General features: G+C 36.5%; 1 protein-coding gene across 4 annotated transcripts in view; it reads left to right on the top strand.

Moving 5' to 3' along the window:
* Positions 1 to 14,011, top strand: part of CNTN6 (contactin 6) — a gene marked incomplete at both ends in the record, with an annotated part of 232,208 nt that overhangs the window by 121,070 nt on the left and 97,127 nt on the right. For 2 of the 4 annotated variants that reach the window (XM_080821634.1, XM_080821632.1), the window contains one exon: positions 3,583 to 3,786. The exons of 1 other annotated variant lie outside the window; for it this stretch is intronic. In XM_080821634.1, the coding sequence (XP_080677760.1) occupies positions 3,583 to 3,786 (204 nt within the window). Of the gene's footprint in view, positions 1 to 3,582; positions 3,787 to 6,012; positions 6,116 to 14,011 lie in introns of all 4 variants that reach the window. One more of the 4 variants, XM_080821631.1, reaches the window with a different exon arrangement.

Here is a 14,011-nt window from a genome sequence, read left to right as displayed (position 1 = left end):
TTTCTGGCAGCTTTTAAATGTTCCACTCTTAGAGAAGGAATAGCAACTAAGGTGAAAATGAATTCACCAAGGGAGAAATGGAAATTACAGTCTCAGGTCTCAAGATTGTAGGGTAAAGAATAGGAAGATTTCTTGGGCATTAATGGCAACCTGTAATTTCTCAGTGAGAAGGGTTAACCTTGGATTTCAGAGAGCTAGAGCTTATTTTTCTTCCCAAATCAGCACTGAATAAAGATCCCTAAACTGAGAGATGGCCCTGGGAATTTGCTCAAGATTGTCTTTATTTCACAAAAGGTTCAAAAGATGAGGAGTCACTGACAACAAGGGAATCTGAACTACATTTTTTCCTCCTCTATATACTGAAGAAAAAATTACTATCTAGATACCTCTCACTTTCAAACAAAAACCCTTTGAGCATCTCTTTGGTGGAGACAGAGTAACAGGCTTAGAAGTGAGGCAGCAAAAGACATCAGTAAGGAAACTTAGAAGCAAGAGACCACATGAAATGATAAAAGACTCCAGTAGGGACTTGCAAAAGCAATGAAGTTTCAATACCCTGGAACAGGATGAGAATGTCAAAGCGTATTTTCAAAAATAAAAAGTGAATTGCATTTATGCATACTTGATCTAAGAGCATTAGACTCTTAAGATCAAAGGAATGTTGAGGGTGGAGTAGACAGTTCATAGAAACTTAGGTTTAACTTCCCATTCATTGCAAAAATAAATATTTTTGCAACGTCTCAAACATAGCTCATCCATCCTCTGCTTGGCCATCTCTAATGATAGAGAGCTCATTACCTCACAAATCACCTCTGTTACAGCTCTGAAGTTTAGATTGGTCTTCTTGATGCTAAAGCCCATAGGGCTTTCTGTAACCTCCAATAGCCAAACTCCTATGTTTGCCTCCTGGGCATCAAGAGGAAGGGCTTTTTTTAACCCTTTCTGCACATGACAGCAATTCAAATCTATGAAGACTGCTCAATTATTCTTCACCCTGCCCGCAGGATAAAAATCTAAGTTTTTGTCATTTTCTTTTATGACATAACTTCTGGTCTTTGCTGTGTTGGTTATCTGTCTCTTGATATACTTGAGAATTTGAATTCCCCTTTAGTAAAGGGTGCTCTGAACATAATATTCCAGTTCAACTACATGAGCCATTCATAGGGTGTTGAAAATACAGATTCCATGATACTTCACTCAGATATAAGGAAACCAAATTGCTAGGAATAGGATTAGCTATCTGTATTTTAACAAGCTTCCTTACTGATTATAATGTGCTCTGAATAAAACATAATACTCCAGTCTGAACAGTTCAGAGTAAGAATGAAAAATATTATTCATTATATTGTTTCACAAGTTGTAAATCATTCTAGTGTTTGGTTTTCCTGGCACTATTCCCATCCTGTTTTTTTCCCATTTACACAAATAATACATAGTAGTTAAAAATTATAATGTGACAGAAACACACTATGTAGAGAGTAAAATTTTTTCCCCTCACCCTAAGAAAACCTCTATATACGTTCCTAGGTTGTTAAATTTAATAATTTGTATAAAGACACACAGATGCATACACACACATGCACACACACATACATACACATACATATACACAGCATTAACCACCTTGATTTGCAACTTGCTTTTCACATAACCATACATCTTGGGTTTTTTTCTACCTGAACACTACTTTTATAAGTTTAATGCCACTTTGTACATTTTCACATTCTACATATAAGTGGCATTTTTGTTGATTGTTCTCTGACATATCATCCTCTCCTATTTTCTTCTTTCCTGAGAATTATATCAGAGTTCCGTCAGTATAGGTGAATTCATTTTTACTAAAATAACTTATGAATTGTTGTTAGAATGTAATACTTTAGCTCCTCACCACTATTAATGGTCTGTTTGTAGACTCACTCTTTTTCTTTCTCCCTCTTTCCTTCCTTCTGTCCTTTTGCGCTTTCTAAAATCTGTTCCCTAAGTGTACTGTCAGTGCTTTATTTTTCCTTTGGTGAAAGAGATGATAAAGATGGCAACATCCCCCCCCAACTCCCACTTCCTCATAAGTTTTTCTATATAGATCAAATTTAAGGTCAGAATAGCTATTGATCTGTATTGCCTCCTCATCCTTTAGAGAATTTAAATACTGTAGAGTTAGTGAAAAATGTTTCTGATAGTCTGCTTCCACCTGGGGTAGATTGCTAGGACATATCAGAAATAATTAGTCATTTTTGGCTCTATCATATTTTCTTCTGCACCTGTTTTTAATAAAAGTGCAGATGACAAATATGACACACAGCCCCTGCTTGAACTAGGGGCCCCTAGTTAATTCAACTGTTCTTCTATGAGCTGTGACTTCATACCATGTGATTTCTGAGTTCATCTGCACGTGAAGGTGTTTTCCACCTGTGTATTTCCCTTCTTCACCCCCAGAATCTGTGCATTTCACTTACTTTGGAGTCCCAGGAGAGCCAGTTACAGTCTTCCATTTCCCTAGAAGTAAGTTCAGTTCTACCTTGTTTCCATGATACATACAATTTCTTAGTCTTCAGATAGTACCACACTTAAAAACCTTAATCCACAAGAATGTTTGTCTCTGGTCAAAGATTTTTGGCTACATTTTTTTTAATTGACATGTTATTTGTGCAAAATATGGAATAACTATAACGCTCATATATTTCTGGTGGAGAGGTCAACAGGTACAACAACTATGAAAAATTCTTTTGTGGTTTCTTATAAAGTTAAACATACATCTGTCTACCTTATTTCTCACTCCTAGCGCCTTATCCAAGAGAAATGAAAATGTCAGCAGATAGTCATTTCAACTAATACATAATGGTCCCAAGCTGGAAACAATCAAAATGCTCATCAACAAGAAAGTGGCTGAGCAAGTGGTATATTTATAAAATGGAATATTACCAGCAATAAAAAACAAAGAAGTACCTGATAGTCACACAACATAGGTGAACATTAAAAAAATCCATGTTAAAAGAAGTAAGACACAAAACAGTTTAGTGTGGACATCCTTTGGACTGCATATTGAGAGACACTATTTTAATGTGAGCATTACTGGAGAAATACATGTGTATTGTAAGCCCCTGATATTTTATTTATGTTACAGCTGTTCTTAATACATTCATCCACTTATTATCTTGGCATGCCATCATTGCACCCCTAAATGCACAAAGCCAGTGATGGGCAGGATGACTATGTCATATATCATCCAAATTGGAATATAAGGGAATATTACAATTATACCAGGACAGCAGGCATCAACTGGGGCACAATTTTACTCTAATTATGGAGAAGATGGCACAGAACTTCCAGATAAGAATGAATACAGTAGGGGCACCTGGGTGGCTCAGTGGGTTAAGCCTCTGCCTTCGGCTCAGGTCATGATCTCAGGGTCCTGGGATCGAGCCCCGCATTGGGTTCTTTGCTCAGCAGGGAGCCTGCTTCTCCCTCTCTCTCTGCCTGCCTCTCTGCCTACTTGTGATCTCTCTGTCAAATAAACAAATGAAATTAAAAAAAAAAAAAGAATGAATACAGTAAGGATAATGCTTATTTTTTTCTGTTTCCCAGACTTATCTTATGCATGGACCTTCAATGATAACCCCTTATACGTTCAAGAGGACAACAGGCGGTTTGTATCCCAAGAGACAGGAAACTTATACATTGCCAAAGTGGAGCCATCAGATGTGGGCAACTACACTTGCTTCGTAACAAACAAAGAAGCACAGAGAAGTGTTCAAGGACCGCCCACTCCATTAGTGCAGCGCACTGATGGTAAGATGATGAGCTATCTTGGGAATATACTTTCACTTCTGAAGCCTGGGGACATCTGTTGAGCTTTCAGCTTCCCTCTGGTTCAGAGGAGCCACATCATCAATGAGTTGAGGTTCAATTTACAAATATGATGGAAATCAGATATTGTAAAAAAAAAATAATAGAAAATTTTATAATTCACTCACATGGTATAGTTTATATGATTCTGGGTATATCATGCCATTTCTTCACTGGCATTGGAACAGATCCTTTCCTTGCTTAAGGAACATTTTATATAAAAAAGTTTGTTTGAGGGAATAGGCGTGTGTGTGTGCACGTGTGGGTGCTGCCAAACTTATTAATGGAATAATATTGTTTTCAATGAGCATATGATGCAGCCTTTCTTTAATGCCTCTTTCTTTTCCATAGTTGTCTTTTTTGTTCACCCTTTATTTACCTGGCTGGCAAAATGGGAAAAAAATTCACATCCAAGGAAAGCAAAGCAAGCAAACATTAATTATAAGCATTCCAAAGAGGAATGAAACACTATTCATGCTAATTATATTCCTCCAAGGAACATAGTTCAAATTGGTCTCTGATGAGTTTTGTAGTTTAGTCAAGACATAGCTGGCACAAGATTTAGAGAACTAGAAAACCTAGGGAAGTCATCGAAGTAAAATAATCCTCTAGTCGATTCTTTAATTAAATATTCACAGTGGTAAATGTAAAGATAGAAAACCTGTTGATGCATTTTATAATCAGATCTGGACTAGAAGTGTAGTACCTCATAGAGTTTTCTTCTCTCTGAGGATTTTAAGAGCAAGAACATAATGCTAATAATGGCTAACAGAATTATGGAACTAGCTCCATACAGGGAGTTCTTATGACAGAGCTTTTATAATCACTAACCACCCAAATATACTTGGATAGTCTTAATTCAGAATTCAGCAACCACTAGATTTATTCACAAGTCTAATTTCTCTCCTCCAGTGAGTACTCTGTTCATGAAAGATAGAGCTCATAAGCCAATAATATGCATAGAAATTCTACCATATTTTTCCTTTTCCTGGTCTACTTTTAGTTTCTCCTTCTCCCCTTCTTAAGTCCTTCATTCTTCTGTCCCCTCTATTATCTTTAGTGCATACACAGTAAAAATAGATCAGAAGAATTATACTATATTAATGTTAATAGTATTAATATAAGAAATATCAAACCTCTTCTAAAAGTAGACACTCAAGAAAAATCTGATGTCAAGAAAATAGGACATAGAAAATTTAACTAGTCCGCTGAACTAGTACTCTCTACCACCTCAACCATAGCTTCTTTGAATGTTTGGAATAATCAGGTCTTAAAAATCAAGTATTTTTATTTGATACATATTTTGTAAATTTCATTTTCTGTGCAGTTGTACTGGCCACCAGTAAATCATTTACCTTTGGAATGGATTGCTCTGGTATTTGGTTTATAAGTTTAAAAAAAAATCACAGTTTTTTGAGGAATCTTGATTTGCCACTTATTTCATTAATTAAGTTAATGAGGATAGCCTAGGGATATATTTCTGTTACAACTCTGGTAGGTAACATATTTATATACATTAGACTATTGTCTTATTCTTAGCCCATATCCACAATTCCTTATTAAAAAATTTAAAACTATAAAAACAAATGCTTCTTTATAAGTGAACAGCAAACTCATTTAGCAGTAAATCCTTAGTGAACTGACAAGAGAACATTTATGTCTTTATCTCAATTATTGTTATTAACTTATAGATTTTGTTGCAGAAATGCTGTTATTTTCTATTAAGAGACCTCCTACAGTGTTAATTAAAATTTCCTTATTCCTGAACAGATCTTCCCCAGTGAGTTCCATGAAGGGGTGATAGATCTGGATATCTCTAGAGAAGAAATGTTCTTGGTAATTCAGAAACATTTTAGAATCTAGGTGCATTCATTTCTTAATTGGAAGACAAATTCTTTGTAAGATTCTAATGTGGAATATAGGGAAATTTGGGATGCCTCTATTCTGACACTCTGATATAGCTTAGATATTGCTTTTTTAAGCAAGAAGAAAGTCAACTAATTCCTTAAGTAGCATCATGTAGTTTCTTTGCCCTCTATCACTCATTTAAGTCTATGAAAATGTTGTTAATTGAAATACAAAATAATCAGTTTTTGGTTAATGAAGCATTTACTTCACAGAAAACTTCTATTCTCCAGAAATGCTGCTAGCTCTTTTGATATTTAACAGGTGTGATGGGGGAATATGAACCAAAGATTGAAGTGCGTTTTCCTGAAACTATACAAGCTGCAAAGGATTCATCTGTAAAACTGGAATGCTTTGCCCTTGGAAAGTAAGGTTTTTTGTTTTGTTTTGTTTTGTTTTGTTTCTGGTTGCTTAATTTTTTTTAAACCTTTTTGTTATTCAAACATTGCTCTAAGGTAAATTACCAAATAGATTTCAAATGCTGAGCAAAAGTGGAACTTTCTGATTGGAATTTAAACAAACATGCCTAATACCCTGAAAATGATTGGACCTGCAGTTCTCCCCTAAATGTGCTGATGTTTCCTCTAGTTTGAGCATAACGAGTCCCATTTGGGCAGCATCTTGCAGAGGAATATATGGACTTGTATAAGTTGGTGAACAAGTCACAAAATCTCCAACATATCCTTCACTCCATCCCATCCTACGTCCAGAAATATATTGCCTGGAGTGTCCTCTTGCTTAATTAATCAGCAGTTCTCACAAATGAAAAAACCTGCACTGCAGATTTCCAAAGTAAAACTAATTAAAGGCCATTGTTCATAGTGAATCATTAGAATTGAGCAAAACCTGCCCTGGAAGTGGAGGCACTTTGTTTTACTCTAAGATAAGTGTTTATCAGCCAACAGGTTTGGAATGCTTTGAAGCCAGCCAAATATTTGCAATTTTGCATAGAATATCCAGACATCTCTTAGCCTTTTGGCTACATTCAGACTTCATTTTTATGCCTCTAAATACTAGTACTCGAGTAACGAAGACATAGATAGACTAGATCTGTGTTTTTAAACTGTGTGCATATGAATTACATGGGGACATTGTTAAATTGGGATTCTGTAGGTCTGAGGTGAGGCTCAATTTCTCCATTTCTAGCATGCCTCCAGGTAATGATGATTCTTCATTCCTATAAAACATATTTTGAATAGTAAGCGACTCGACCCTATCAAATTTGAGGATTTACTGATAAATACAGAGTCTCTTCCCAGAGTGGTCATCACATTTAGGAAAAGTAATTTGCGTTCCAAGACGTGAAAAACATTTTGAAAAGTTCCCCTTTTGTTATTAAGTAAATATGAAGTGGGAGAGCTAGGTTCTTGTCTCACAGAGTCAAAGAATGAGTCTCACTGACAAAGGAGAGTGAGTGGAGCAACAGAGTTTTATTACGCAAGGATAGAGAGGGGGAAAAAAGCTCCCAGGAGTGAAGAGGGTCACAATAGCTTTGTGCTGAAGGCTTTGAAGGTTGCTCTTTTATTGAAAGCTAACCAGGGAACGTAAATCTTTTTAATACTGACAGCATTTTTGTGTAAGCAGGTCTAGCGATAACATCTTTAATGGCTTACTTTTTTTAAGGGTCTGTTTAATTCTTTGTTGGACACAGGTGAATGTCATTAAAAAAGCTCCCCCCCACCCCCGCCCTTAGGGCAGGGTGCTATGGTGTGTTCCCTTATCTCTGGTTCCTCACACCTTTGCATTTTAGGGATTTCTACGAACCTGATCACATAGCCCCCTACCTATCTCTCCCTAGCCCCGCTTGTCCCTTTTTCAGACAGACTGAGCATCCAAATAATGCTGGTTACAAAATCTCTTTAAGTTCCTTTCTATACATGAAATTTTGTAGTTCTTTAAATTACATTTCTCAAGTTATTCATTTTTCAGGTTTTTAAGAGACCGTATTTTATTTTCATACAGTATTGGTCCTATAGTGTTTGTCCAATAAATAATTACTAACTGATTAAATCATGCTTAAGAAAGTGACAAATGGGGACTTTCTGTCACAGCCTTTTAAGATATGATGAACTTTCACCATTTTCAAGCTTTCTCTGAAATTAAAGTTTATAAAAAAACATAAAATGTCAGCAAAATACTCTGAGAACTAGACAATTTACTTAAAAAGACCAATGAAAGATAGCATCTGAAAAGAATATTTATAGCTGATTCTATCATGTTTGGCATCAGGAAATATGGATTCCTGTAATTTAAAATATACTCTTACATGATAAATAACTTCGAAAACTATTGAACCTGGTTCTCAAGAGTCTTATGTAAATAAATTCCATTTGTTAAACATTTATAAGTAAGAAGTTAGATTTTATGTATATATTCTATCTATCTACATATGATCCTCATAATTATTCAGGGTATATCATATTTTCATTATATATGAGAATACTGAGGCTCAGACTGAATAAGTAACCTGTTCAATTTCAAGCTCCTGTTGAGAATGCAAAGGCAAGTCAAACCTAGTCCCACCTGATTTTAAGTTCTGAACTTAGAAACTTTTAAATAAATGATTAAGCTAACTGCTTGTGAAACCAGGGAAGACAGATTCAATTCACAATATTCTCAAGAGTTGTCTGTTAGCAAACATACTTCTTAACCTCTATGAATTTCCACATACTCATCCAAAAGGTGTTATAATGATCTCTGCCTTTTATATTTATTTTGAAGTATGGGGTGGATAATACATGTAAAAAACATTTAGCACTAAGCTTTGCATTTAGGCAATGAACACTGAATTATTTGAACCCAAAATACAAATTCTGTTATCTTTTTGTCTAGCCAGTGTTTGAATTAGTGGGGATGATGGGACTAGAAAGAGGTACCTCAGAGGGTCTACAATTCTCAGCTCTGCAGTTCATTCCTTTTCTTTCTGTCTCATGCTGATGGCAGGATAAGAGAGAGCAACAAAGAGGGTCAGTTGTGGAGTAGAAAAGAGGAGCAGACAAGAAGAAAACTTAGCTGATCAGTATAGGCTTTGAATTGCTCACATATCGTATTTCCTAATTTTATGTTTACTTTTTTTTTTCCTTAAAAATTCAAACCTACAGAAATGCTGAAAGAGTAGTATCTGGACAATTATGTCAATTATATATGTCCTTCATCTGAACTAACAAAGTATAAATCTTTGCCACATTTCCTTCTCTTGTTTTGTCCTTTGCTCGCTCACTCTCTCTGTCTCTTCCCCTCTCACCACACTCACCCATACCTGTACCCACACACATGCTGTGCATCAAAACAGATGGGTGATAAGTTATAACTTGCCCTGCACTTTTTTAAGGATTTTATTTATTTATTTGACAGAGAGAGATCACAGGTAGGCAGAGAGGCAGGCAGAGAAAGAGAGGAAGAAGGAGGCTCCCCACTGAGCAGAGAGCCTGATGCGGGGCTCGACCCTAGGACCCTGAGATCATGACCTGAGCCGAAGGCAGAGGCTTAACCCACTGAGCCACCCAGGTGCCCCATTTGGCCTGCATTTTTGAGAGGGATATGCCACTCAAAATGTTGCTTAAGATCCACACTCCATTTTTGGCTCAGATTGCTATGAGATGGAGGAGTGCAGGAAAGGAAAAAGGTAGAGTCAGGAAATGTTGACCTTCCCACTTCACCGTACAACTTCACTCTCGATCCTGTTGTGGATACATGCTATAAGAATTCACTGGGCATAGATGGAAGGAGTAGATTAGTAATCCAAACAGGGGAATCAAAACCTTAGAATATATGAGGTAAATTGTTGAAAATTCTCAAATGGAATGATTTAGAAATAAATGAAATCCTCTCTTTAATAACCTCATGGTGTGAAAACAAAGAGGACATTAAAACATGGCAAGTGGTCAAACTGCATATGGTAGAATTTATTATGTTAAAAACATGTGGGAATATCTAAGCTTCTGATATAATTTTACTAGTGATATTTGACTAAGGAAAATTAAAGTTGAAAAAATAATAGTTAAAAAAAAACTCTCTTACTGTGTTAAAGCTCATGGGTATGTCCATTGCTATACATGAAATAAAATGAAGAAAAATGAAAAATGATGAGAATTACTTCATTAAAAATTGCCAAGGAAATAACTGATTTAATGGAATATACTCCATAAGATTTTATGTGATAAAATCAATCAATGTTGAGATTATGTTTATTAAATTAAGTCCCTAACATGGGATTTAAATTCCTTGGGGTTAAAAATGGAAAGTCCAAAGCATCCACTGGGTCAAAGTGATCGTGTTAAAATACGCTGGATAAGAAACACATATTCTGTGTAATTCCAGTGGAGCTACATTTCTTATTTCTTCAGATGGACAAAACATATGTGAAAATGTTTTGTATACATTTGGAAAACATTATACATTAGTGAGCTACTAACAGAGTTTTTATATATGCTTGCCCGTGGTTTTCAGAGAACAAACTGCATGGCAATTGAAACACTGCAAACATACTGAAAATGCTTTTTTAGTTCATTATAAAATATATTTACCAAATACTATACCAACTTTTTAAAATTTACACAATTAGTAAGCATAGAAAACAACACATTCTTTCCACAATACATTATATACTTGGCATAAAATAATCTGAAAAATGTTAAAAATCAAACCACTTGCTTTATAAATTATAAACCTGTTATTTGCTGTGTTTTTATAAACTCTATTAAAGTTTTTTTTCCCTTTTAAAAAATTTTTATTTTTTAAATTTCTTTTCAGTGTTCCAGAATTCATTGTTTATGCACCACTCCCAGTGCTCCATGCAATACGTGTCCTCCATAATACCCACCACCAGGCTCACCCAACCTCCCACCCCCCGCCCCTCTAAAACCCTCAGATTATTTTTCAGAGTCCACAGTCTTTCATGGTTTGTCTCCCCCTCCAGTTTCCCCCAACTCCCTTCTCCTCTACAGTGTTTTTATAAACTCTCCTGAAAGATAATTATGGATCATGTTCTCTGACATCTCTTTGTGAATATATTGCCATGCTGTATTTGGGCTTGTTGATTTTTTTTTCCCCAAATGTAGGAATTACTTTGTACAAATCAATTTAAATCTCCTAGTTCACTTCCTGAGGTGCCACACTTCTTTATAATATGTTCGATAAACACAAAGCTGAGCAAAACTAATTTGAGGAGGAATGAAGTCAAAGTTCTCTTTCTTATTAGCAATGTTTTTAAATATTCTTGTTAAATAACTAATGAATACTTTTTATGTTATAAACTGTATCTTCATTAAGCAAGGGTTTTATATGTTTTGATAAGAGAGATAAATAGAGAAAGGGAAGGAGGAAGAGAGAGAGGGAAAAAGGAAATAGTAGGTGAATAGGTGAATGTAAGGCAGAAAAAAAAGATCAATGCTATATGCTATTCTTAAGTTTTTCATTTTCAGGACCTAAGACAGTTCTTAAAATACGGACTGGTTTTCTTTTCTCTTTTCTTTTCTTTCCTCCTCCTCCTCCTCCTCCTCCTCCTCCTCCTCCACCACCACCACCACCACCATCACCTCCTCCTCCCCCTCCTCCTTTTTGCAAATATCTCCTTTATTAAAAAATTATTTTTATTAACATATAGTGTATTATTTGCCCCAGGGGTACAGGTTTGTAAATCATCAGGCTTACACACTTCACAGCACTCACCATATCACATACCCTCCCCAATGTCCATAACCCAACCACCCTCTCCCTACCCCTACCCCCAGCAACCCTCAGTTTGTGAAATTAAGAGTCTCTTATGGTTTGTCTCCCTCCCGATCCCATCTTGTTTCTTTTTTTCTTTCCCTACCCCCAAACTCCCTGCCCTGCCTCTCAAATTCCTCATATCAGAAAGATCATATGATAATTATCTTTCTCTGATTTACTTATTTCACTCAGCATAATACCCTCTAGTTTCATCCACATTGTTGCAAATGGCAAGATTTCATTTCTTTTGGTGGCTCCATAGTGTTCCATTGTACATATATACCACCTCTTCTTTATCCATCCATCTGTTGATGGACATCTAGGTTCTTTCCATAGTTTGGCTATTGTGGACATTGCTGTTATAAACACTCAGGGGCTTGTGCCCCTTCGGATCACTATATTTGTATCTTTAGGGTAAATACCCATTAGTGTGAAAGCTGGGTCTTAGCATCGCTCTGTTTTCAACTTTTTGAGGAACCTCCATGCTGTTTCCAGAGTGGCTGCAAAAGCTTACATTCCCACCAACAGTGTAGGAGGGTCTCCCTTTCTCTGCATCCTTGCAAACATCTGTCATTTCCTGACTGGTTAATTTTAGCCATTCTGACTGGTTTGAGGTAGTATCTCATTGTGGTTTTGATTTGTACTTCCCTGATGCTGAGTGATATTGAGCACTTTTTCACATGTCTGTTGGCCATCTGGATGTCCTCTTTGCAGAAATGTCTGTTCACGTCTTCTGCCCATTTCTTGACTGGATTATTTGTTCTTTGGGTCTTGAGTTTGGTAAGTTCTTTATAGATTTTGAATACTAACCCTTTTTCTGATGTGTCATTTGCAAATATATTCTCCCATTCTCTTGGTTGTCATTTGGTTTTGTTGACTGTTTCTTTTACTATGCAAAAACTTTTGCTCTTGATGAAGTCCCAATAGTTCATTTTTGCCCTTGCAAAGAAAAAAAAAAAAAGGGCAAGGGAACTTACTTTTGGCGATATTTCTAGGAAGAAGTTGCTGCAGCTGAGGTTGAAGAGGTTGCTGCCTGTGTTCTCCTCAAGGATTCTGATGGAGTCCTGTCTCACATTGAGGTCTTTCATCCATTTTGAGTCAATTTCTGTGTGTGGAGTAAGGAAATGGTCCAGTTTCATTCTTCTGCATGTGGCTGTCCAATTTTCCCAACACCATTTGTTGAAGAGACTGTTTTCCATTGGACATTCTTTCCTGCTTTGTTGAAGATTAGTTGGCCATAGAGTTGAGGGTCCATTTCTGGGCTCTCTATTCTGTTGCATTGATCTATGTGTCTCTTTTTGTGCCAGTACCATACTGTCTTGATGATGACAGCTTTGTAATAGAGCTTAAGTCTGGAATTGTTATGTCACCACTTTGGCCTTCTTTTTCAACATTCCTTTGGCTATTTGGGGTCTTTTCTGGTTCCATATAAATTTTAGGATTGTTTGTTCCATTTCTTTGGAAAAAATTGATGGTACTTTGATAGGGATTGCATTAAATGTGTCGCTTGCGGGGCGCCTGGGTGGCTCAGTGGGTTAAGCCTCTGCCTTCAGCTCAGGTCTTGATCTCAGGGTCCTGGGATCAAGCCCCACATCAGGATCCCTGCTTGGCAGGAAGCCTGCTTCCCCCTCTATCTCCGCCTGCCTCTCTGCCTACTTGTGATCTCTCTCTCTCTCTGTCAAATAAATAAAATCTTTAAAAATAAATAAATAAATAAATAAATAAATGTGTGGCTTGCTTTAGGCAGCATAGACATTTTCACAATATTTGTTCTTCCAATCCATGAGCGTGGAATGTTTTTCCATTCCTTTGTGTCTTCCTCAGTTTCTTTCATGAGTCCTCTATAGTTTTCTGAGTACAGATTCTTTGCCTCTTTGGTTAGGTTTATTCCTAGGTATCTTGTGTTTTTGGGTGCAATTGTAAATGGGATCAACTCCTTAGTTTCTCTTTCTTCTATTTTTTTTTTTTTTTTTTTTTGGTGTATGGTAATGCAACTGATTTCTGTGCATTGATTTTATATATTGACACTTGACTGATTTCTTGTATAAGTCCTAGCAGTATTGGAGTGGAGTCTTTTGGGTTTACCACATAAAGTATCATATCTTCTGCAAAGAGTGAGAGTTTAACTTCTTCTTTGCCGATTCAGCTGCCTTTTATTTCTTTTTATTGCCTGATTGCTGAGGCTAGAACTTCGAGGAATATGTTGATAACAGTGGTGATAGTGGACATCCCTGCCATGTTCCTCCCATCCAAGTACTATCCAGGCCCGACCCTGCTTTGCTTCCAAGATCAGGTGAGATCAGGTGCATTCAGGGTGGTATGGCCGAAGACCCTGCCATGTTCCTGACCTTAGGGGAAAAGCTCTTAGTTTTTCCCCATTGAGAATGATATTTGCTGTTGGTTTTTCATACATGGCTTTGATGATATTGAGGTATGTATCCTCTATCCCTACACTTTGAAGAGTTTTGATCAAGAAAGTGTGCTTTACTTTGTCTAATGCTTTTTCAGCATCTATTGAGACTATCATGTGGTTCTTATTCTTTCTTTTATT

The sequence above is a fragment of the Martes martes genome, assembly GCF_963455335.1.
Source record: "Martes martes genome assembly, chromosome: 1".
Classification (NCBI taxonomy): Eukaryota; Metazoa; Chordata; class Mammalia; order Carnivora; family Mustelidae; genus Martes; species Martes martes.
The sequence above is the reverse complement of the archived record's forward strand: the minus strand, read 5'-3'. Positions and strand labels throughout refer to the sequence as shown.